The sequence below is a fragment of the Phascolarctos cinereus genome, unplaced genomic scaffold (genome assembly GCF_003287225.1).
Source record: "Phascolarctos cinereus isolate Bilbo 61053 unplaced genomic scaffold, phaCin_HiC Scaffold_726;HRSCAF=1367, whole genome shotgun sequence".
Taxonomy (NCBI): domain Eukaryota; kingdom Metazoa; phylum Chordata; class Mammalia; order Diprotodontia; family Phascolarctidae; genus Phascolarctos; species Phascolarctos cinereus.
The window spans coordinates 423,791,267-423,816,316 of NW_027556098.1; the positions used below are offsets into that span (position 1 = coordinate 423,791,267).

At 34.9% G+C, this 25,050-nt stretch overlaps 1 protein-coding gene and 1 pseudogene across 1 annotated transcript; both read left to right on the top strand.

Moving 5' to 3' along the window:
* Positions 1-2,186: 2,186 nt before the first annotated feature.
* LOC110197813 (vomeronasal type-1 receptor 1-like) lies at positions 2,187-3,124 on the top strand (annotated as a pseudogene).
* Positions 3,125-22,711: 19,587 nt separating this feature from the next.
* Positions 22,712-23,743, top strand: LOC110197814 (vomeronasal type-1 receptor 1-like). Its single transcript, XM_020971860.1, has one exon. The coding sequence runs from the start codon at positions 22,712-22,714 to the stop codon at positions 23,741-23,743; it is 1,032 nt and encodes a 343-aa protein (XP_020827519.1).
* Positions 23,744-25,050: the final 1,307 nt, after the last annotated feature.

The following is a 25,050-nucleotide window of genomic DNA, read 5'->3' on the forward strand; positions in this document are numbered from 1 at the left end:
CAAGAGGTAACTGGGATAGGTGATGGGAAGAATAAAGTAAGGTAGATTTAGAGAAGGAACATAAGCAAAATAAACTAAGCTTAGAGGGTGGATTGTGAGGAAAGATTTAAAAAGAGAGAAGGAAAGGGTAGATTCCTTTATGGTAGTAGCTGCTAAATCTTTCGTGATCTTGACTGTGATTTTCAGGCCTGGAACTGTTTTGTTTTGTTTTTTTTCAGGATCTTTTCAGGATTTTTTCTTTTATCATGGTGCCTGGGAGAGAGGAAGAGTACAGAGAGGATTTGGTCAAGCAAAGAGTGCTAGTGCTGAGCACACTTCTATCCCATCATGCTTTTCATTTTAAATAAGAGAGGTAGAAGGGGGGAGTATTACATAGCAGTATGGAGGAAAATATACAAATGATGACCATCACCACACAAATGAATGTGACAAATTCACACATAAAATCAGAAGAGGAGGGCAGAATGAGTTAGAAAGCAGAAGCCAACAATATGTTGTTATAAGAAATACATTTGAAACATTAAATATCATGTACAACTGTAATAACTGAATGGAGCAAAAAGTATTATGCTGCACCTGGATTAAAAAACTGAAAGCAATAGCAAGAATTGTTGTTGAATAAAACAGAAAAACAAAGATATTACATTATGGTGAATAGTTCCATAAACAATGAATTGTTGTTTAACATGTATGGACTAAAATGGAGAGTAGCTAAATAGTTGAAGGAAATGCTAAGGGAGTTATAGGGAGAAATAAACAAGAAAACTATAATAATGCAGTTCTCAATGTATCCTGTTAAGAACTAGACAGATTCTTAGGAAAGAAAGGAAGAAACAAAGAAAGAAAAATAGAAAGAATGAAGGAAAGAAGGAAGGAAGGAAGGAAGGAAGGAAGGAAGGAAGGAAGGAAGGAAGGAAGGAAGGAAAAGAAAGAAAGAAAGAAAGAAAGAAAGAAAGAAAGAAAGAAAGAAAGAAAGAAAGAAAGAAAGAAAGAAAGAAAGGAAAAGAAAAGAAAGAAAGAAAGAAAGAAAGAAAGAAAGAAAGAAAGAAAGAAAGAAAGAAGAAAGGAAGGAAAAAAAGAAAGATAAAAATTAAGACAGATGTTAAAGGCCTCTGTGGGATTTTAAAAGAGTCAGAGATTACTGACCTCTGGTAATTATTGAATGGAAATTAAAAAGGAGTATCCAAACTTCTCAGGGAAATCAAAAATAAATAACCACATTTCTAAGCTATGCATGACACTTTTTCAAAAATTGGCTATGTGTTAGAACCTTGATTCATCAAAAAATGTAGAATAAGAGAGATATTTAAAGATGTCCTTAGCTGACCATGATTCAATAAAAAATTATAGTCTGTGAAGAGCCATAGAATAAAGGTTTAAATATTAATTGGTCAGTAAATAATTTAATCATGGGGAAAAATTGAAGAAATGTTAGACAATTTCATTAACAATAAGTATGACAATGAGATGGCATACTAAAATTTTTGGGAGGAGGCCAATGAAATCCTTATGGGAAAATTCATGTCTTAAAACACTTTCTTCACTAAGACTAATCCTATAGGTAAGCCTAGCTGAAGAGGACCTCTCTGAGATGACCCAGCTGCCTGTACAGTGACAAAGATTTGTTATATCTATGTTTCTGTAGGGAAATGTTTCTTAATTCATTAGAATCCCTGAGGACAAGTAGAGTTTCACTAACATCTTTGTAACCCCACTGCTTAGCTCAGTACTTGGAACATAATAGGTACTTAATAAATGTCAATCAATTCATTAATATTCCTAATTCTCTATGCAGGTTTAGAAAAATGGCTTCAAACAAACTTTGGGCAGTTGGGATTGATGATACTACCAACACAACTCTCCTTAATCAGTCATTGAAAGCCACATTCTATGGCAGGACTGTATTTATGAGGCTAATTATTTGATTTCATGAACTATTACTTAAACTAAAAGTGTCTAAAAACCAAACTAAAACTAAACTAAAAACAATCTGCCTCTAATGCCAACTTCTCTGTACAGGAGACCAAAGCCAAATGTGAAAATGTTTCTGGAAAGATCAGAAGAAAATATTTTCAATAGGATCTGCTGGGTAGAAATGAGGGGGCAATGCTCACAAATACCAACTCTTACTTTTATCTAGGTCCCTCTGCATTTGCTGACAGTTCTTCTCCCAAGATACTGCTATTATGGAATCTAAAGACATAATCTTGAGTATTTCCCTCTTCTCCCAGACAGGAATGGGGTTCCTAGGGAATTCCTTCCTTACTTGTCTCTTCATCTTTGTTTTTCTCAGTGGACATAGGATAAGGCCTATAGACACTATTGTCACCCAAATGGCCTTGGTCAAATGCTTGGTGCTTCTCTCAAAGGGCATTCCTCAGACAATGACAACTTTGGGTCTGATAAATTTCCTGGATGAAATTGGCTGTAAAATTCTTTCCTGTCTTCACAGAGTAGCTCAAGACTTTTCTCTCAGCATGACTTGCCTCCTGAGGGGCTTTCAGGCCATCACCATCAGACCCAACAACTCCAATTGGGCAGAACTTAAAGCCAGAGCCCCCACATACCTCATTCCCTTTGGTCTCTTCTGTTGGACTTTTCACCTGGGTTTTTGCATCTATATACCTTGGGGAATTAAGGGACCAAAATACATCAGAAACATCACTGAGATACAGAATAATGGATATTGTTCTCATAAAATTCCCACTGGTTTCAAGTCTCCTTATTTGCAACCATCCTCTCCTTTCCTGATGCTGTGTCTTTGGTACTTATGGTCTCTACCAGTCTCTACATGGTGATTCTTCTGTATAGGCATCACAAGCAAGTCCAGCAAATTCACTTTACCTTCCTCTCCCCTAGAGCCTCCCCTGAGACCAGGGCCACTAAAATTATCCTACTGCTAGTGAGCACCTTTGTATCTTTTTACTCATTCAATTGCATCTTGGCAGTATGTATGTTGGTTATAAAGTCGCAACTCTGGCTGATACATACCTCTGCTTTCCTTGGTTCATGTTTCCCAGCTGCTAGCCCCTATGTGCTGATCAGGAGTGACTCACAAATTACCAGGTACTGCCATTCTCTTAGGGGGAGGAAACCCCACACTTTGACCCTGATAACAGATTAATATTATCTGCCCAGGATGACCTCCTGAAAGCTCCAGTTAGAGGAAAGGGATCCTGATACCAAATAAGACCTGGATCTGACCCTAAATACTAGACTAACTTCCCATGACTTAGAAACAATAAGTGGCTTGAGAATATTGATAATAAGATGAGAGAATGATCTTAAGCTGATGATTCTTAGAATTGTATTCATTGTATCATCCATAGCATCCTGGAATATCAATATTGGAGGTTCCTACTAATAGGAACCCACAGAAATCAAATAAAAAAGGATCTCTATGGACAACAATGATCATCACTACTGTTCTCATGGCAGCCCCAAGTTGGAAACTATTGGGATGTTAATTTATTTGGGAATGGCTAGCAAAATTATACCATATTATTGTAATGGAATATTGTTGTCTCAGAAGAAATGGCAAAATTTACATTTTGAGAGAAGACTAGAAAGACCTACTTGAACTAATTCAGAGGAATGTGTGCAGAAATAGAAAAGGAATTTATGCAATCATAACAATATTATACAGAAAACTATAAGTCAGATCACAAAATAATATTCTACAAACCAGAAGACTAAATATGGAAAATGCCACTCATTTGCTATCATATTGAGCAAATGACTTTTAATGTTCAACTAGGTGGAAGAGTGGATAGAGCACCAGGCTTGAAGTCAGGAAGACTCAACTTCTTAGGGTCAAATCCAACCTTAGACACTTACTAGTTGTGTGATGCTGGGCAAAGAACTTGACTACCTCAGTTTCTTTTCTTAAAAATTTATTTTTAACTTATGGAATAAAACAAGCATTTCCATAACATGGGACAATAATAAAAAAGACTATTGCACATGAAATGGCAAATCTACTATGCCCAACTACTATTCCTTTCAAATATGCAGAACTGGTATATTCACTCTTTCATTTTTTATTCTAATAGTTTGGTTTTCTTCTCTCTCTTTTTTAATCAAATTAACCAATTATTTGTCTATCTTATTTGCTTTGTTAAAAACCAACTCCTAGTCTTATTTATTAATTCAATGGAGTTTTTTACTCTCAGTTTTGTTGAACTCACCTTTAACTTTTAGAATTTCATTTAGGATTTAGTTGGGGATTTTAAATTTATTCTTATTCTAGTTTTTTTTAATTGCACAATTTGTTAGTCTGCTCTTTATTTTATTGATGTAATCATTTAGAGATATAAAGTTTTCTCCAATCACTGCTTTTGTTATATCCCACAGATTTTTATATGTTGTCTCAATGTTGTCATTCTCTTTAATGAAATTATTAATTGTTTCTGTGATTTGTTCTTTAACCCACTCATTCTTTAAGATAAGGGTTTTTTTTTATCTCAAATTAGTTTTTAATATGTTTCTTTGGTCCCTTACTGAATATAATTTTATTGCATTATGAACTGAAAAGGAAATTTTTAATATTTCTACTTTTCTGCTTTTACCTATAATATTTTTATGCCTTAATATATGGTCAATCTTTGTAAAGATAGTATGAACTCTTTAGAAAAATATGTTTTCCTTTCTATTTCCATTCAGTTCTCTCCAGATATCTATCATATCTAGTTTATCTAAAATTCTAATTATTTCTCTGACTTCTTTCTTATTTATTTTTTGATTAGCTTGTCAAGTTCTGAGTGGTGAAGATTAAAGTCCCCTACTGTTATAGTATTACTATCTATCTCCACTTGTAATTCATTTAACTTTTCTTTTAAAAATTTAGATGATATAGTATTTGGTGCATATAGGTTCAGCATTAATATTACTTCATTGTCTAGTGTACCTTTTATCAAAATGTAGTTATCTATATTGATTAAATCTATTTTTGTCATAACTTTGTCTAAGATCATAATTGCTACCCTTGCCTTTTTTGCATCAACTGAGGCAAATTAAATTCTACTCCCACCCTCCATCTTAACTCTGTGTGAATCTCTCATGTTTAAATGTGTTTCTTAGCTGTATGACCCTGGGCAAGTCACTTAACCCCAATTGCCTAATAGATAGATAGATAGATAGATAGATAGATAGATAGATAGATTATAGATATAGATATATAGATATAGATATAGATATAGATATAGATATAGATATAGATATAGATATAGATATAGATATAGATATAGATATAGATATAGATATAGATATATAAAATAAAAAACAGGGGAAGCTAGGTGGTACAATGGATAGAGCACTGGCCCTGAAGTGAGGAAGACCTGAGTTCAAATCCAGCCTCAGATCAAACACTTGACATTTACTAGCTGTGTGACCCTGGGCAAGTCACTTAACCTCAATTCCCTAAAAAAAAAAATTTAAAAATATGTAAACAACATATTGTTGTATCCTGATTTTTAATCCATTTTGCTATCCATTTCCATATTATGGGTGAGTTCATGCCATTCACATTCAAAGTTATAATTGTGTTGGGTTTTTGTGTGTGTGAATTTCCCTCTATCTTATTTTTACTCGCTATTTTCCTTTTAAGCCTCTGTCTTCACCCTATCCCTCTTACCTTATCTTCTCCCCTTACCCTCATTCCTTATTTTAGCCACTCCTTTAAAAGTCCATCCCTTATTTATTCAGCCCACCCTCCTACTTTCAATCTATACTCTCTTTTAACAGTTCTTCCCCCACCCTAAAAACCAGTTTTCTTACCCCTGACTTCTAAACCTCTTCAGATGTATATATTGTTTCTCCTTCAACCCAGATGAAAGTAAGTTTCCAATGTTACCAGCTATCCACCCCTACCTGCTTCATCTGTATTAGTTCTTCCTTTCACGCCCCATTTTTATGAGATGATTGCTCCCTTTTACCTTTTCCTACTCAATTTTGTTTTTTAGAGTCACCTTGTCACACACAACTCAGTTACAACTTTTCTTTCAAATTACCTTAGTAAAGATAACAGTTTTAAGAATATTATTACCAATAATATTAATAATTACTAATATTATCAACAATTCCATATATCATAAGTAGACAACTTAACCTTTGTCAATGCCTTAAAATTAGTCTTTAATGATTTCCTTATATTTTTTCTGGATCTTTTATATTGAATTTTCCCATTGAGTCTTGGTAATTTTGTTACAAATATCTTAAAGTCTTTCAGTTCATCCAAGGTCCATTTTTTTTCATTCAGCATTATATTCAACTTTGCTGGATAAGTTATTCTTGGATGCAACCCCAGCTCCTTTACTATTTGAAATATCATGTTCTAAGACCTACAGTCTTTTAGTGCAGAAGCTGCTAGGTCTTGTGAAATCCTGGTTGTTTTGCCACAGCATTAAAATTGTTTTTTTTTCTCATTGCTTGCAATATTTTCTCTTTAACCTGGGAATTTTGAAACTTCACTAAGACATTCCTGTAAGTCTTCTTCCTAGGACTGCTTTCAGGTGGTGATCAATGGATTCTTTCTATATCTACTTTACCTTTCTGTTCTAGAACTCAAAAGCAATTTTCCTTATTTATTTTTTGCAATATTGTATCCAGATTCTGTTTTTGATCATAACTTTTGAGTAGACCAACAATTCAACTTACTTTCTTCAAAGGACATGCCATATTTGTTGCAGGACTTTTGGACTTGAGCAAGTAAAAAAAAAATTTCATTGCTGTAAAAGAAAAAGCTACAGGAAGATATGTGAGGAAAGCTTTTGTGAATCTTTAACCTAAAACTAGAATAATTATGAAATTGTCTTACAGAGGAACTACAGTACCCTCAATGACACCCTATTGTTCATCCTTCTTTTTCAAAGAGGACCAATGACTTCATGGGATGATGTCTTAACTTGCACATGAATAGGATTTAAGTGAAGCAGAGTTACAAAAAGTTGTCACCCTCACTCGCTCTTCCAGAGTCACTGAAGTCCAGCGGCAAGAAAAAAGTCAAGATGACTGGTGATGCCCAGGGTGCAGTGGATGACCTTGGCATCTTGATATCTGACTAAGCTCTAAGCACTCCAGAGTGCCTGCTTCAGTTTCCTTCATGCCCATTGAGACAAATTATTTTCATCAACCTATTCCTTCGGGGAAAATCTTCACATGCTTAGATTAGACATCCCCCTACTCACTGACAGGTTTGAGGTTTCTCATTTCCCCTCAACCTGGTTTAGCTCATCAGCTGAAATGGCTTTACTGGGGTATGACCACCAAGCATGCTACAGCTTCCTGGAATGACAGATGGGAGTCGGGTGAAGGTGGACACCAAAGGTGGATGAACAGCCTTGAAAAGGGCTCAGCAAGTCCTCTCACCAGAGGTGCTATGTCTCCCTGAACACCCCATACACCCACACAAAGATTTACACATACAACCACATGGGACTGTGTTAATTTTATGGCACTTTGGTAAGAGCATATCTTGAAAAAATTTTAATTCCTGAGGACAGGGAAAGTTTCATTTATGTATTTTTATCTCTAATGCCCAGTTGAGTAGCTAGCACCTGGTAGGCACTTAAGAACCACTTGCTAATTAATTCATTAATTTGTTTTATTTAGTTCCAAAACTGAAGTAGAAAAGAAGCTTCAAACCATCTTCTGGGGATTCAGTTTGACAATTCTGACACCATGGATCTTGACTGCCCTCACTAAGATCCCTCCTCTATTTTGGGACTGTAGTTATAGGCAATAGGCAGTTGTGATTGAACATTCCATGAGAGTAAAACTGAGCCTCAAAAAGAGTTAGGAATTAGCCTCTCAACCCTGCTACCAACCTATTCCCCCTACACTTTTTTTTTTAGGCAACTGGGGGTAAGTGACTTGCCCAGGGTCACACAGCTAGTAAGTGTCAAGTGTTTGGTCTGAGACTGGATTTGAACACAGGTCCTCCTAACTTCAGGGCAGGCATTCTATCCACTGTGCCACCTAGCTGTCCCTTCCCCCTACACTCTTGAAAGCAAGTCTGAGTATGGAAATATCTGTGTAAAGAGCTGAACAACATTCCTTTGAAGTTCCTTCTAAATGGGAGTAAGAGAGTAATGTTGGCAAATGTCATTAACTTCTATTTTCTCTAGGTCTCTCTGACTCTACTGCCATTTCTTCTCCATAAGACAACCAAGAATATAAGTGCGAAGGACATTATTCAGAGTATCTTTTTCTTCATCCAGAAATGACTCTATATTTATACAATATAAACACAAACATTGACACTTGAAAACAACAAGGATGACTTTCCTGGTGTCCCGGATAGTTATCCTACAATTACATTGAAATCTAAATTGAACAAGCGCGCATTAGCAGTTCATGAAACAGTATTGTTAGACTGGGTGTTAGTCAATGTTGGGGATCAGAATTACATGCCCTTTGACATTTCATGCCAACAAGTAATTCCAGGATTCCATTAGAAAATCTTTGTGTCTGTCCATGGGGTCAAGGTTAAATAGAGAAGCAAATGAATATGAAATGCTGAGTGAACTGGGGGTAATGGTAAAGGGGAAAAGCAGGTTTAGTTAGAATCAGAAAAGGGAATGTTAGAAGTTTAGGAAGTTATAAATGGAAAATTTTTAGAGATGGGAGGTCAATGTTTGAAATGAAGTAAAAATAAATATTATTGTTGAAGAGACTAAGGAAAGTTTGGGTCTGACTACTAGAGGTCCATTAGTGTGGATTTGGACAACATTAACAATAAAGGAGACAAGATGGAAGAAAGAAGGAACTGTTTCTTGAAATGATTTAGCAGGATTGAGAAGTATCCTGAAAATTAGTAGATGACAGCTTCTTAGTGAGAACTTAAAAAGAGAAGTGGTTGACTATGGTTTTCTTCTACTAATTCATGCACTTTTGTTTACTTTTTAACTGATAATTAGAATTTTTGAAATTTGTTTTGGCAGGGACACAAAATGTTTTTCATATAATTTCTCTGAATGTTGATTTTCTTTTATTATGTTAAATGTAGGTTTTGACCTCTGACATCTTACTATAGTTTACATTCCCAATATTACTAAAATGCATAGTTTACTAAATCATACCATCCAAGATAATATAACTCATTGTTTCCATTGTGCTACAAAAATAAGTTGCTGAAAATGTCATTCTTAATATCATAACAATACATGAAATAGAGAGGGCACTTATAAAAGCATCAACAGATAAAGTACTTTATTGAGAACATGCCCAACTACAGCAGGACATAACACATGGTCGCAGAAGTAATACAAAAGCACTCTTCAGCAATTGAAACTGGATCTACTCTGCCTTTAGTTTTCATGGAACTACCTCCTCTCATGCTTCTATTCTTTGACTTTTATTTATCACCTCTATTCTTTTGCCCATAATAACCATAGAATCAATGTTTGTTAAACGAATAAACAAAGTAAAAAGATAATCTGATGAGAACAATGAGGTAATGGAGTAAGGTAGGGTCAGGAAAAGTCTTTTCTACCAGATGACATCTAAGATTAAGTTGGGTTTTTTTTGTAAATAGTACTGTATTTGTTTCCAATTACATGTAAAAATAGTTTTCAATATTCATTTTTATATATGATTTTGAATTTCAAATTTTTCTCCCTCTCTCCTTTCCCTCCTCCCCAAGACAGCAATCTATCTGATATAGGTTACACATGTACAGTCACATTAAACATATTTCCACATTAGTCATGTTGTGAAAGAAGAAACAGAACAAAAGAGAAAAGCCAAAAAGAGTGAAAATAGTATGCCTTGATCTCTGTTCAGAATCCATAGTTCGATCTCTGGATATGAACAGCATTTTCTACCATGAGTCTTTTGGGATTGTCTTAGATCATTGCATTGCTGCAAAGAGCTAAGTCTATCAAAGGTGGTTATCACACAATGTTGTTGTTACTGTCTACAATGATCTCCTGGTTCTGCTCACTTAACTCAGCATCAATTCATGTAAGCTTTTCTAGGTGTTTCTGAAGTCTGCCTGCTCATCCCTTCTTACAGCACAACAGTATTTCATTACATTTATATACCACAACTTATTTAGCCATTGATGGGAATTCCCTAAATTTCCAATTCTTTGACACCACAAAAAGAGCTGCTATACATATTTTTGTACATGTGGGTCTTCTTTTCCTTTTTATGATCTCTTTGGGATACAGAACTAGAAGTGTTATTGCTGGATCAAAGAGTATGCACAGTTTTATAGCCCTTTGGACATAGTTCCAAATTGCTCTCCAGAATGGTTGGATCTGTTCACAACTCCACCAACAATGCATTAGTACTCCAATTTTCCCACATCTTCTCCAATATTATCATTTTCCTTTTCTGTCATATTAGTAATTTTCATTTCTCTAATCAAGTGAAGTAGAACATTTTTAATGACAATAGATAGCAGTTGTTCATATCCTTTAACCATTTGTCAACAACTTGTATTCTTATAAATTTGACTTAGTTCTCCATATATTTGAGAAATGAAGCCTTTGTCAGAAACACTAGCTGTAAAAATTGTTTGCTAGCTTTCTGCTTTCCTTTTAATCTTGGTTGCATGGATTTGTTTGTGCAAAACCTTTTAATTTAATATAATCAAAATTATCCATTTCACACTTCATAATGTTCTGAGCTTAACTTTGAATGAAATTTCCTAGGTAGAAAAGCAACAAAGATGAAGGAGTTGGAGATAGCAGTACAGTTCAGCTCTTCCCATAACTATTCCAACAGATTTCTAAGGCATTCAGACAGAGTGGAGATAGGGGAAAGCATGGTGAGTCATTTTTCCATTCCAAGGTTATGAATTCTGTCCCCAGAAAGTGACACTGGCAGGGACTGTGGAACAGCGTGGGCCAACAGTTCTGTCACTCTTATTATGGAGTAAGATCAGGGATTCATCACCCAAGTAGAGAGGCCAGCATCTCTTTTACTCTGACTCTAGCATAGGGTCTTAAATCCAATCCTCAGGTGCATACCACCTGTGAACTGGCATGTCTGTCATTATGACCCTGGAATATATCTAGGACTCTAATTAGAGGCAACTCACTTGGACAGGGGCTGTGGAACCAGGGGTCCACCTACAACTCTGTCATTCTCAATCTAGAAAGTCTTCCAGTTAGCTCACAGTGGTTGGGGCCAGCAACTACCTCCTGAAACTCACCCCCCTTCCCAAGGGAAAATCTATAATCATGTTGACTAGACCCAAACCAGGGTATGAAGCCTGGAAACCTCAGTCCAAGAGGGCAGTGACCAGACCACAACCAGGATCAAACTGCTCAGAGCCCACTAAAACATTTCAGTTCCAGAAAATAGAATATGCCCATATAAGTCTTTAAAATTCTCTCCAGAAGTGCATAGAACTTAGCTCTCACACAAAGTTGCTATTCAGGAATTAAGGCTTATGGAATCAGTAAACAACAACAACAAAAAATATTCTATTGATGAAGAGCTTCTATGGTGCTAATAATGCCCATGAAACCCACCCAAAAGGGGTGAATAACTGCAAAATATCTGCAAGTGAGGTCTAAAGAAAAAACACAATATGACTACAAAGTCAACTTGAATTCCTAACAGAAATGAAAGAAGAGCTTTTGAAAAAAGAGTTGAAAATTATAGTACAAATGAAATAGTATAGGGGAAGGAATTAGAAAATAAATGAGAACTTTGAAAGAAAGTCTTTAAAGAAAAAATTATTAGCTTCATACAAGAAGTACAAAAACTTACCAAGGTAATACACAATTTGTTAATAACCATAATGGACATATAAAAGTTAGTGACTCTTTGGGACAACAAAAATATTAAATCAAATGACAAACTAGAAAAATATTAAAGCATTTCATTTCAAAAACACTTAACCTAGAAAGCAAATCAAGGAGAGATCATTTAAAAAATATTGGACTACCTGAAAACCACAACCAAACTAAAAACTCAACTATTATGTTTCAATAAATCTTGAAGAAAATTGCCTGACAGTAGAATCAGAGGGCACAGTAAATTTAAAAAAATAGATAGGTCCTGAAAAAAAAAACTCCAAATTGAAAACTTTCACTATCATTGAAGTCAAATAGAGCTCCATGGTAAAAGAAAAAAATTATGAAAGGATCCTGAAGAAAAAAAAAAAACAGTTCAAGGCATGAAGAATCACAGTCAGGACAATACAAGATTTAGCAGCTACTAATATAAAGGAGTAGAGAGCTTGTAACAAAATATTACAGAGGAGAAAAGATGTAGGCTTACAGGCAAGTATAATTTACCTGGAAAAACTGAGTATAACCTAAAAGGGGAAAAGGTGTGTTTTTAATGAGAATATCAAAACACCCCTGATTTTAGGAAACCAGAAGTGAATAGAAACTTTGAAATACAAGCACAAAAGTGAAGAGCAATAATAAAAGGTAAATTGTAGAGATGAATCATGAGGATTACATAAGAAAAAGTGTTAACACTTTAATGGAAAGGAAAATGTAGCTGTCTTCTTCAAAATTTAAATGTCATCAAAGATGATAAAGGTAGTTACATAAGAGAGGAGACATAGGAGTGATTTTGTTACATTAAATGGTCTTAAAAGAAGAAAGGAACAGGAGAGAAGAAATAAGACAGGGAAGAAAGTGGGAGGAATGGTGAGGTAACTTTTCTGATGTAATTGGGAAGTGAGGGTAAGGAGAAATATATTACATAAAAGTTATTACCTGCAAATATGGAGAAGGTAACAGGCATGCATTGAAACTCATTTTCATTTCAGTTAGTTAAAGGTGGATAGAATACACAAACAAATGCAAAAAAAAAGGTTGGCACATATAAAACACATTCAACTCAACAAAAAACAAGTGGGAACTGAGATAGGTGATGGAGTGAATAAAGAGAGGATAGATTCAGATAAAGATCAGTCATAAACAAAGCAAACTCTAAGCCAAGAAGATGGATTGTGAGGAAGAATTTTAAAGGGGAGAAAGAAAGCATAGGAGTCTGTGACTGGTGCCTGGGAGAGTGGGAATGTACAGAAAGAGACTGGGTCAAGCAAAGGGCATTGGTGGTGAGTGTATTCCTATTTCACCATTGTCTTTATTGTAAAGAGGGGCCATAGGAAGAAAGAGTATTATATAATAGTATGGGGGAAATAGACAATTGATGATATCACCATGCATGTGAATGGGACAAATTCACACATAAAATTGGAAGACGAGGGCAGAATGGGTTAAAAAGCAGAGGGCCAACAATATGTTACAAGAAACATATTTAAAACTTGAAAAACCAGGCATAGCTGTAATAATTGAATAAAAAAACTATTATGCTATACTTGGACTATAAAAAAAACCAGCAACAGTTAGAATTGGCCTTAAATAAAACAAAAAAATAAGGATATTATATTATGGTTAAAAGTTGCATAGACAATCAATTGTAATTATTTTACATGTATGTGTCAAACCGCAAAGCATCTAAATACTTGAAGGAAATGCTCATAGAGTTACAGGGAGAAATAAACAAGAAAACTATAATATTGCAGTTCCCAATGCATCCTTTTCAGAACTAGATAGATTCTCTAGAAACAAATATATATGTAGGTAGGTAGGTATGTGTAGTGTGTTGTGTGTGTGGTGTGTGTGTGTGTGTGTGTGTGGTAAACTAAGAAAGGTGTTAAAGGCCTGAGTGAAATTTCAAAAGTCAGACATTACTGATCTCTGGGAATTATTGAATGGAAATAGAAACTGAGAACCCCACATTTCTGATGCAAATGGAAAATGAATACCACATTTCATTTTTTAATTGTCCATGTATTAGAAACTTAAATAGTCACAAAATGCAAAAGAGCAGAAATATTAAGGATATCCTTAGCTGACCACAATTTGATAAAAACTTGTTCAATATAGAGCCATTAAATGAAGGTTTAAAAATTAATTGGTGAGTAAACAATTTAATCCTAAAAGATTTGTAGATCAAATACAACATTATAGAAAGGTTAGACAATATCATTAATGATAACAAAAACAATGAGATACCATAATAAATTTTTTGGGAGGAGGCCAATGAAATCCTTATGCAAAACTTCATGTCTTGAAATACTTTCCTCACTATTGTGAGGGAGGAGGGAAGGTTCTCACATTGGCATGGTTAAAAGGTTTATGAAGGCAGCATCAGAGCTGGGAGAAAAATGAAGAATGACTGGCCTAGGCATTTCCTCAAAATGGAGTTTCTGAGAGGAATTCACCAAGCACAGAAGGAATCTTCAGGGAACATAGTGAACTTCCAGCATGAAAAGTAAAGAGGAGAGAAAGAAAGAAAGAAAGAAAGAAAGAAAGAAGAAAAGAAAGAAAGAGAAGAAAGAAGAAAGAAGAAGAAGAAAGAAAGAAGAAAGAAGAAAAAAAGAAAGAAAGAAGAAAGAAAAAAAAGAGAAAGAAAGAAAAGAAAAAGAAGAAAGAAAAAAGAAAAGAAAGAAAGAAGAGAAAGGAAGAAGAAGAGAAGAAAAAAAGAAAAGAAAAGGAAGAAAAGAGAAGAAGAAGAGAAAAAAGAAAGAAGAGAAAGAAGAAAAGAAGAAGAGGAAAGAAAGAAAGAGGAGAGAAAAGAAAGAAAGGAAGGAAGAAAGAAAAGAAAGAAGAAAGAAAGAAAGAAGAAAGAAAAGAAAGGAGAAAGAAAGAGAAGAAAAAAAGAGAAGAAGAAAAAGAAAGAAAAGAGAAAAGAAAAGAAGAAAGAAAAAGAAAAAAGAAGAAAGAAGAGAAAAAGAGAAAAGAAAGAAAGAAAGAAAAAAAAAGAGAAAGAAGAAAAGAAAAGAAAGAAAAGAAGAAAGAAAAAAAGAAGAAAGAAAAAGAAAGAAAGAAAGAAAGAGAAAAAGAAAGAAAGAAAGAAGAAAGAAAGAAAGAAAGAAAAAGAAGAAAGGAAGAGGAAGGAAGAAAGGAAGAAGAAAGGAAGAAGGAAGGAAGGGAGGGAGGAAGGAAGGAAGGAAGGAAGGAAGGAAAGGAAGAAGAAGGAAGAAGAAAGAAAAAAGAAAGAAAGAAAGAAAGAAAGAAAGAAAGAAAGAAAGAAAGAAAGAAAGAAAGAAAGAAAGAAAGAAAGAAAGAAAGAAAGAAAGAAAGAAAGATAAAGAGGAGAAAGCAGCTTAGAAATGGCAATTAGGGTTAGGGTTAGGGTTAGGGGTCCAGAGAGGGAGACTCAGAGCCAGGGAAATAATGAAAGGTAACTGGCCTGGGCCTAACTCACAATGGTATTTTCCAGAATAACTGACCAATAGGAGAAGGCTGTGCTAGGGATGAAAACAGGAGAGATCAAAGAAAATCTATCTGAAAAACATGCTTTTAACGTTTCTGCTTTTAAATATCAAATTTCTATGTACTAATTTTTGGCCAATCTTTGAAAAGATACCATGAACCAAAGAGAAATGGGTGTATTCATTTACAAAGATAAACCATATATTAGTACATAAAAAATTGATCATTAAAAGCAGAAATATCAAAAGCATCCTTTTCAGATCACAATGCAAAAAATTTATATTATATAAAGAACAATGGAAACATAGATTAAAAACTAATTGGAGATTAAACCACTTAACATTAAAGAATAAGTATATTAGATAATAAATCAAAGAAACAATCAGTAATTTCATCAAAGAGAATGAATATAGTGAGACAACATATCAAAACCTATGGGATAAAACAAAAGCAGTGATCAGAGGAAAATATATATCTATATTTTAACATCAATAAAATAGAGAATGATAAGACCAGTGAATTGGGTATGCAATTTAAAAAACTAGAAAAAGAAAACAAAAATCTCCAATTAAACAATAAATTGGAAATCTTAAAAATTAAAGATGAGATTAATAAATTTGACTGTAAAAAACTATTAAATTAACAAATAAAACTGAGTTTGTTTTATTTTAAAAAATCAATAAAATAGATAAACCATTGGTCAATTTGATTTAAAGAGAGAAGAAAACCAAATCACTAATATCAAAAATGAAAAGAGTAAATATGCCACCAATGAAGATGAAATTAAAGCAATTAAAAGAAGTTATTTTGCCCAATTATATTACAATTAATTTAACAATTTAAGTAAACTGGAAGAATATTTACAACTAATTAATAGTTTCAATGCCATCCCAATTAAATTACCAAAAAAAAGAAGGAGGTTTAATAGTACCAGATCTTAAACAATATTGTAAGGCAGTAGTTATCAAAAGTATCTGGTACTGGCTAAGAAATAGAAAGGTAGATTAATTCAACAGAATAGACAGCAGCAAATAAATAGTATAACCTTGTATTTGACAAATGAAAAGACTTAAGCTTTTGGGAAAAGAATTCATTATTTAATTTTTTAAAAATTGTTTGGAAACCTGGAAAACAGTATGGCAGAAACTGGGCATAGACCAATATCTTACACCAGTTACCAAGTTAAGGTTGAAATGAATACATAACCTAAACATGAAGGAAGATATTACAAGAAAATTAGAAGAACGTGGAACATATTACCTATCAGACTTATGGGTGAGTGAAAGTTTATGAATAAACAAGAGAGCAGTGTGAGATGTAAAATGGATAAATACAATTACATTACATGAAAAAGGTTTTGTTCAAATAAAACAAATGTAGAAAAGATCAGAAGGAAAGCAGAAAATTGGTAAAGTATTTTTATAGACAGTGTGTCAGATAAAGGTCTCATATATCAAACATATAAAGAACTTTGTCCAATCTATAAGAATACAAGTCATTCCCCAATTGATAAATGCTTAAAATATATAAACAGGTAGTTTTCCAATGAAGAAATCAAAACAATTCATAGACACATGAAAAAATTCCTAAATCATTATTGTTTAGAGAAATTAAATTAAAACAACCTTGGGGTATCATTTTACACCTACCAGATTGGCTAAAGTGATTGAAGGACAAAGTGACAAATGCTGGAAGTGATGTGGAAAAGTTGGGACACATTCATTGTTGGGGAAATTGTGAATTGATCCAACCATTTTGGAGAAAAATCTGGAATTATGCCCTGCTTATATACTGTGACCCAGCAATACCACTACTAGATTTATTTCCAAAGATGATTAGGGGAAAAGAAAAAGGATCTATGTGTTCTAAAACATTTATAGCAGCTTTCTTTGTGCTGACTAAAGAGTAAACCTGGGAATTGTGGGGATGCCCATCAATTGGGGAAATGGATGAACAAGCTGAGGTATTTGATTGTGATGGAATACTACTGTGTTATAACAAATGGTGAGCTCGATGATCTTAGAAAAAGATGGATAGACTTATATGAAATAATGAAGAGCAAAATGAGCAGAACCAGAGAACATTGTATACAATAATAGCAATATTGTTTTAAGAACAACTTTGAGTGAATAAGTTATTTTGACTATTATAAATACCCAAATTCACTACAAAAGATACATGAAGAGGTTCTCTGCATTCAGAAAAAAAACCTGATTAATAACTATACAGAATAACTTCACATACATATATGTGTCTGTGTACTCCTATTTGTATCTAATGGTAGCCAACTTTAGAAAAAAGGAAAACATTTTTTAAAATTTATAAGATAACTTTATTATATATTTAAAAGAAATAGCAAGTTGTGAATAACAGATTTGCAGTTTCATGTGAAATCATCTTTTTATTATACTGTTATGAAAATACTTATTTTATTTCATAAATTAAAAATAAAATAAATTTAAAAAAAGAAAAGTTATCAAACCATTTTAATGTAAATAGAGAGTAAGTGAAAGGGAATAGTTTCAATAAAACAGAAAAGTAAGTTGAGACAGATTGAGTGTACACATATGGCAGGGTCAAATAGAGAAGACTGAATTTTATTCTAGAGGCAAAAAGGAGATATTGAAGATGTTTTAGCAAGGAAATGTCATAGTTAGATCAGTACATTAAAAAAAATAAAGTGACCAGGTTTGATAGAGGTTGGATGGGAGAGGAAAAATACTTAAAGCATGGAGTTCCAATAGAAACATATTACAACACTACCCTATCCCCATAGAGGGGTAATGAATTCAGGAAGCAGAATGAAACATACATTTTTGGATTTGGCTGATGTCAAAATTTGTATTAGAAGGTTTTTGTTTTGTATGCAAGTGAGAAAGAGGGAAAATATACAATGAATTTTTGGAGAAAAAGGCAATTTTAATATTTTGTATAAAAGATCCTGAGATATTGAACTAGTGTAGAGGTTGGGTGAGGGATAAAGGCTCAGATGTGAAAGTTGTAGATCTCTTTCCCCCTCTCCCCTCTTTCCTATACCCAGAAACATGTAAACATATATAACATTCATTGATCCATCCATTCATTCTTAAAGTATCTAACATCCATTGAGTGCAAATTATTAATGAGGTCTTCTGATAGCTGGGGTAGAGGAACATTGATGACATAGAAGTAGTCCTTAGAATGTAGACATCTCTATTCCCACAAGAAAGAAAATACACTCAAATATACACACACGAAGCAATCTCTGTCATTGTAAAGGACTATGATTCTATAGTTAAGCGTGGCTGAAGTGGACCTCCCTGAGCTTACTCAGCTGCCTGCATCATGACACAGCTTCATTCTATGGACGTTTGTGTAAGGATAGGTTTCTTGGTTCATTAGAATCCTTGAGGGCAAGTAAAGTTTGACTTGCATCTTTGTATCTCCAGTGCTTAGCTCAGTCCCTGGCACATAATAGGCACTTCACAAATGAGTGTTAATTAATTAAGATTGATTAGTTCTCTATGCAGATTTAGAAAAGTGGCTTCCAACCAACTTTCAGTTTGATAATACTAACACCATAGGTCACACACCTATCAAAGAGAAATTATTTTACTTTTACATAAATAACTACTTATTAAATTGGGATATAGGCTTTTCTCTTTAATTGCCTCATTAAGGCACAGCTTCTGTTAAAGCCAATTACAGAAAGACATAATTGATTGAAGAGATTATTCCTGGCCCTCAAGGAATATGCTCTTCAATCTTAGGTGGAATATCACCGACTAGGAGACTTAACTTCTGTTTAGAGTATAAACAGAAAACTTCCAGTGCCAAGAGGGCCGAGTAAGGAAGGAACACTCTGAAACCCTAACAAATTCCCCTCCAAACAAATAGAACACTGCCACAGAATTATTTAGGAGCAGCAACCCCCCCCCACCTAAGCAAAGCTCCAAGCCTGGAGCAATCCACCCATAAGGTTCTGACCTCCTGTGAACCAGCAAAACCCTAGGCAAGTGAGGAGCCTGGGCAGCTCAGCAAGGCTCCACCCTACTGATCCCACTTACAGTACAAGCCACCAGTGAGGCCTTGACCCCACTGCTGACCAGTAGTGAAGCCTCACCCGAGGGCTGGCCAACAGCAAGACACCATTCCTGGGGCCTGCCAACAGAGTAACTCTGTTACCATAGCAACTGACCATCAAGGCCCTGGAGCTGGCCAGGGGAGTACAATATGGAGTCCCCAAACCCCAGCACAAGCCAAAAGAGAATCCCACCCTCCAGAGAAAGCAGGCAGCTAAGCCTGGAAACCCAGTGAAAGCTAGCAGGAAGCCTCAGAGCCCCAGCACAAATAACTTGGGACAGTGCAGAACCAGAACCCAATTCTCACATAAAAACACCATCACAAAAAAAAAAGAGCAAAAAACAGGGGGGGGCTCAACTATAGAAAGTTACTATGGTGATAGGGAGGATCAAGGTATAAACTTAGAAGAGGACAATAGTGTCAAAATGGTTACATGTGAAGCCTCACAGAAAAATGTAAATTGGTCTCAGGCCCAAAAAGAATTCCTGGAAGCACTTTAAAAAGATTTTTAAAAAGCAAATTAGAAAAGTAGAAGAAAAATTGGGAAAAGAAATGAGAGTAATGCAAGAGAATCATTTTTTTAAAAAGTTAATAGCATGAGAAAAGATAAACAAAAATTTACTGAGGAAAATAACTACCTAAAAAATAAAATTAGCCAAATGAAAAAGGAAGTACAAGAGCTCATTGAAAAAAAAATTCCTTAAAAAGTAGAAATGAACAAATGGAAACTAATGACTCCATGAGACATCAAGATACACTAAAACAAAATCAGAGGAGGAGGAAGAGGAGGAGGAGAATGAGAAGAAAATGTGAAATTTCTCATTGGAAAAATAACTGACCAAGAAAATAGATCCAGGAGAGATAATATAAGAATTAATAGACTACCTGATAGCCATGATAAAAAAAAAACAACAGCCTAGACAACATCTTTCAAGAAATTATCAAAGAAAACTGCCCTAATATATTAGAACCAGAGGACAAAAAAGAAATCGAAAGAATCTACCAGCAATCAACATCTGAAAGAGATCCCAAAATGAAAACTCCCAGGAAAATCATAGCCAAATTCCAGAGCTCACAGATCAAGGAGAAAGTATTGCAAGCAGCCAAAAAGAAATAATTCAAATATCATGGAATTACAGTCAGGATTACACAGGATTTGGCAGCTTCCACATTAAAGAACCACAGGGTTTGGAATATGATATAGCAGAAGGCAAAGGAGTTAGGATTACAACCAAGAATCACCTACCCAGCAAAATTGAATATAATCTTTCAGGGGGGAAATGAACATTTAATGAAATAGAGGATTTTTAAGCATTCCTAATTAAAAAACCAGAGATGAATAAAAAATTTAACCTCCAAATACAAGAATCAAGGGAACCATAAAAAAATTAAAAAAAAGAAAGAGAAAACAAAAGGAATTCAATAATGTTAAATTGTTTATATTTCTATATGTCAAGATAATATTTATAACTCTTAACAACTTTATTACTGTAAAAGCTATAATGAGTATATGGAGACAGAGGGAGTGGACATAAGGTGACTTTGATGGGATTATACCCAAAAAAAGGGTGAGAAAGAAAATTAAACTGGAAAAAGTAGGGGGAGATTAAATGGGGTAAATTATCCCAAATAAAAGAGGCATGAAAAAACTATTATAATGGAGGAAAATATGGGATTGGAGGGTGGCAGGCAAAGTTTATACTTTACTCCCATTAAAATTGGCTCAAAGAGGAAATAACATGTACACTTAGTTGGATGTAGAGTTCAATCTTACCCTAGAAGGAAGTAAAAAGGGATGGAGATAATAGAAGGAGGAGAGTGATCTGATAAAAGGAAGGGTGTATTGGGGAAGGCAGAGATCAAAAGTAAAATTCTTCTGAGGAGGGAAAAAGTGGGGAGGGTGGTAAGAGAGTTGGATAAACAAGCAAAACATAGATGGAGGGAAGTACACAGTTATCATAGAGGGAAATACACAGTTATAATCACAAATGTGAACGAGATGAACTCTCTCATAAAATAGAACTGGATAGCAGAATGGATTAAAAATCAGAATCCTACAACATGTTGATTACAAGAAAGACATCTGAAGCAGAGAAATACATACAGGGCAAATGTAAGGGGCTAGAGCAGAATCTATTAGGCTTCAAATGAAGCAAAAAAAAAGCAGGGGTAGCAATCATGATCTCAGACAAAGCAAAAGTAAAAAGAGATCTAATTAAAAGAGAAAAAGAAGAAAACTATATCTTATTGAAAGATACCGTAGACAATGAAGTCATATAAATACTAGACATATATGCACTAAATGGTGCAGCATCTAAATTTTTTTTTAAAAAAGTTGAATGAGTTACAGGAAGAAACAGATTTTTAAAAACTGTACTAGTGGGGAACTTCAAATTTCCCCTCTCAGAACTAAATAAACCTAACCAAAAAATAAATGAGAAAGAAATTAAAGAGGTGAATAAAATTCCAGAAAAGCTAGATATGATAGATGTCTGTAGAAAACTGAATGGGAAAAAAGGAATATACATTTTTATTGGCTGTACATGGCACCTACACAAAAGTTAACCATGTATTATGTTGTTGCCGTTGTTGTTGTTTGGCTAGGCAATGGGGTTAAATGACTTTGCCAAGGTCACACAACTAGTAAATGTTATGTGTCTGAGGCCAGATTTTGAACTCAGGTCCTCCTGAATCCAGGACCAGTGCTCTATTCACTGGGCCATCCCAATGGAATGCAGTCTGGATGAGTTCTTACCTTGGGGAAAGGAGTCCCCATCCTTTTACCTCTCCATTAGTGTTTAGGGAGAACCAGCTCATAAAGGAGAAAACCAATCAGAGTAGTCTAGTAGGAGATGGATTCCTCTGTCTAGATTGCTGGAAGTGTCTGAATCTCATAATCAAGACACATTCTCAGCAGAAGGAGCTGCAGACTTTTAGCCCACCTCCTCATTAAATGTCCACCAGTCAGTGTAGATTTTAGTTGTCTAGGGATTTTCCTTTCAAGGGCTATTTAAAGCTTCTAGTCTCTCCATTGAGCTGTGTTTTGGTTGTGGAGAGAAATCATTGACCAACCATTTACTGATTGCCAACCAGACTAATTAATAAATTGACTATTAATTACCCAGAAACCCTGTCTTTCAGGGTTTTACTTTTATTCATCTTATGTCCCTGATCAATCATTAAACGCTGCGTTCTGTGACAGGATTATTTTTATAGGGCTAATTATTTAAGTATTTCCTTAAATGTTACTAAAATAAAAAGAAGTTAAGAATAGCATCACTCCATTCATACCAACTTCCCTGCTCTAAAGATGAAAGACAAGTACGAAGGAAACACCTTCCATAGGAACCGCTAGGTGGGATTAAGGAGTCAATGCCCACAAATAACGTCAGCTTTTACTTTTCTCTACGTCCCTTGACCTTTGATGACAGTTCTTCCACCAAGATACTCCTATCATGAAGTTTAAAGACACGATCCTGAGTATTGCCTTCTTCTCCCAGGCAGGTATTGGAATTCTAGGGAATTCCTTCCTCATTTGTCTCTTGATTTTTGTGTTTCTCAGTGGACCTAGGATGAGGCCTATAGACACTATTGTCATTCAGTTGGCCTTGGTCAACTGCTTGGTGCTTCTCTTGAAGGGCATCCCTCAGACAATGACAGCTTTGGGTCTCATGAATTTCCTAGGTGAAAATGGCTGTAAAATTATTTTCTACCTTCACAAAGTAGCTCGGGACCTTTCACTCAGCATGACCTGCTTCCTGAGTGGCTTTCAGACCATCACTATCAGCCCCAACAATTCCAATTGGGCAGAGCTTAAAGTCAGAGCCCAAAAATACCTCATTCACTCTAGTCTCTTCTGTTGGACTTTTCATCTGCTTTTTTCCAGCTATATTCCTTGGGGAATTAAGGGACCAAGGCAAAACAGAAACATCACTAAGATACAGAATCATGGATATTGTTCTTATAAAATTCCCTCTGCATTTCATGCCTCATTAGTTGCAACCTTTCTCTCCTTTCTTGATGCTATGTATTTGGGACTTATGGTCTCTGCCAGTGGCTACATGGTGATTGTCCTGTATAGGCATCACAAGCAAGTCCAGCAAATTCACATTACCTGCCTGTCCTGCAGAGCCTTCCCCGAGACCAGGGCTACCATAACTATCCTACTCCTCGTGAGCACCTTTATCTCCTCTTACTTACTCAATTGCATTGTGACAGCATATATATTGTTTATAAAGTCCCCACTCTGGTTGATGCATACCTCTGCTTTCCCAACTTCATGTTTCCCGGCTGCTAGCCCCTATGTGCTGATCAGCAGTGACTCAGAAGTTCCCAGGTACTTCTATACTCTTTGTGGGAAGAAAACCTTACATTTTAACCTGGATAAAAGCTTGATATTCTCTGCCCAGGATGACTTGCTGAAAGCTTCAGTTAGAGGAAAGCAATCACCATATCAAATGATACCTGGATTAGACCCTAAAAATTAGACTAACCTCTCACTTCATAGAAGCAGGGGGTGGCTTAGGAATATTGACACTAGGGTCAGGGAATGATCTCCAGTTGACGATTCTTAGGATTTTTATTCTGAATTGAACATGCAATTTAAAAAACTAGAAAAAGAACTTATCAGAGTGGCTAATATAACAAAAAAGGAAAATGTTGGATATTGTAGAAGATGTGGGAAAACAGACAATAATGAACTTTTGGTGGAGTTGTGAACTGATCCAATCATGCCGGAGAGCAATTTGGAGCTATGCCCAAAGGGCTACAGAACTGTGTATACCCTTTGATCCAGAAATAGCACTTGTAGGTCTGTATCCCAAGACATCCAAAAATGGGAAAAGAACCTATTTGTACAAAAATATTTTAGCAGCTTTTTTTGTGTTCGCTAAGAATTGGAAATCAGGGGATGCCTATCAATTGGGGAATGGCTAAACAAGCTGTGGTTTTTTATTGTAATGGAATATTATTGTGCTGTAAGAAATGGCAAGCAGGATTATTTCAGGAAAAAAAACCTGGAAAGACTTATATGAACTGATGCAAAGGAGAGCGAATAGAACCAGGTGAACATTGAGCACAATAACAGCAACATTGTTTGATGAAGAACCGTGAATGACTTAGCCATTCTCAGCAACACAATGATCCAAGACAATCCCAAAGGACTGATGATGTAGCATACTGGACAGAGAAAGAACTGATGTTGTTTGAATGAAGACTGAAGCATGCTCTTTTTCACCTTCTATCTTTCATTTTTCTTTTATTTGAGCTTTCTTATACAAAATGACAAATACAGAAAAGGTTGCGTAATTTACATAATTGCACATGTATAAGCTATGTCTGATTGCTTATTATCCCATGGAGGGGGGAGGGGAAAGAAGCAGGAAAAGTTAGAATTTGGAATTCAAAACTTTAAATAAAAATGTTAGAAATTTTTAAAAGTAAAAAAGAAATTAAAGAAGAAAAAATCTTTGAAACATAATTTTTATGTGGAAAACATTTTGAAGGCCTCAAATTGGTAATATCCTGAGGCTAATGTCTGTTTTCTTTCTTCAAAAAAAAACCCAAAGTATAATGATATTGAAAAGAAAGCATCCAGGGAGCGTAGGATGAGGTTAAAGTAAAATATATGAATAATTTTTAAAAGGAATGGAGGACCATAATAAACCATCCAGTCCAACTTATATCTATGGAAAGAATATCACCTCAAGCAATGCTGACAATTTGTCCTGGACACATTGACCAACTTACTTCCTCACCAAGGACATAGTTCCTTTTCTTACAGAACTAGTAGGTA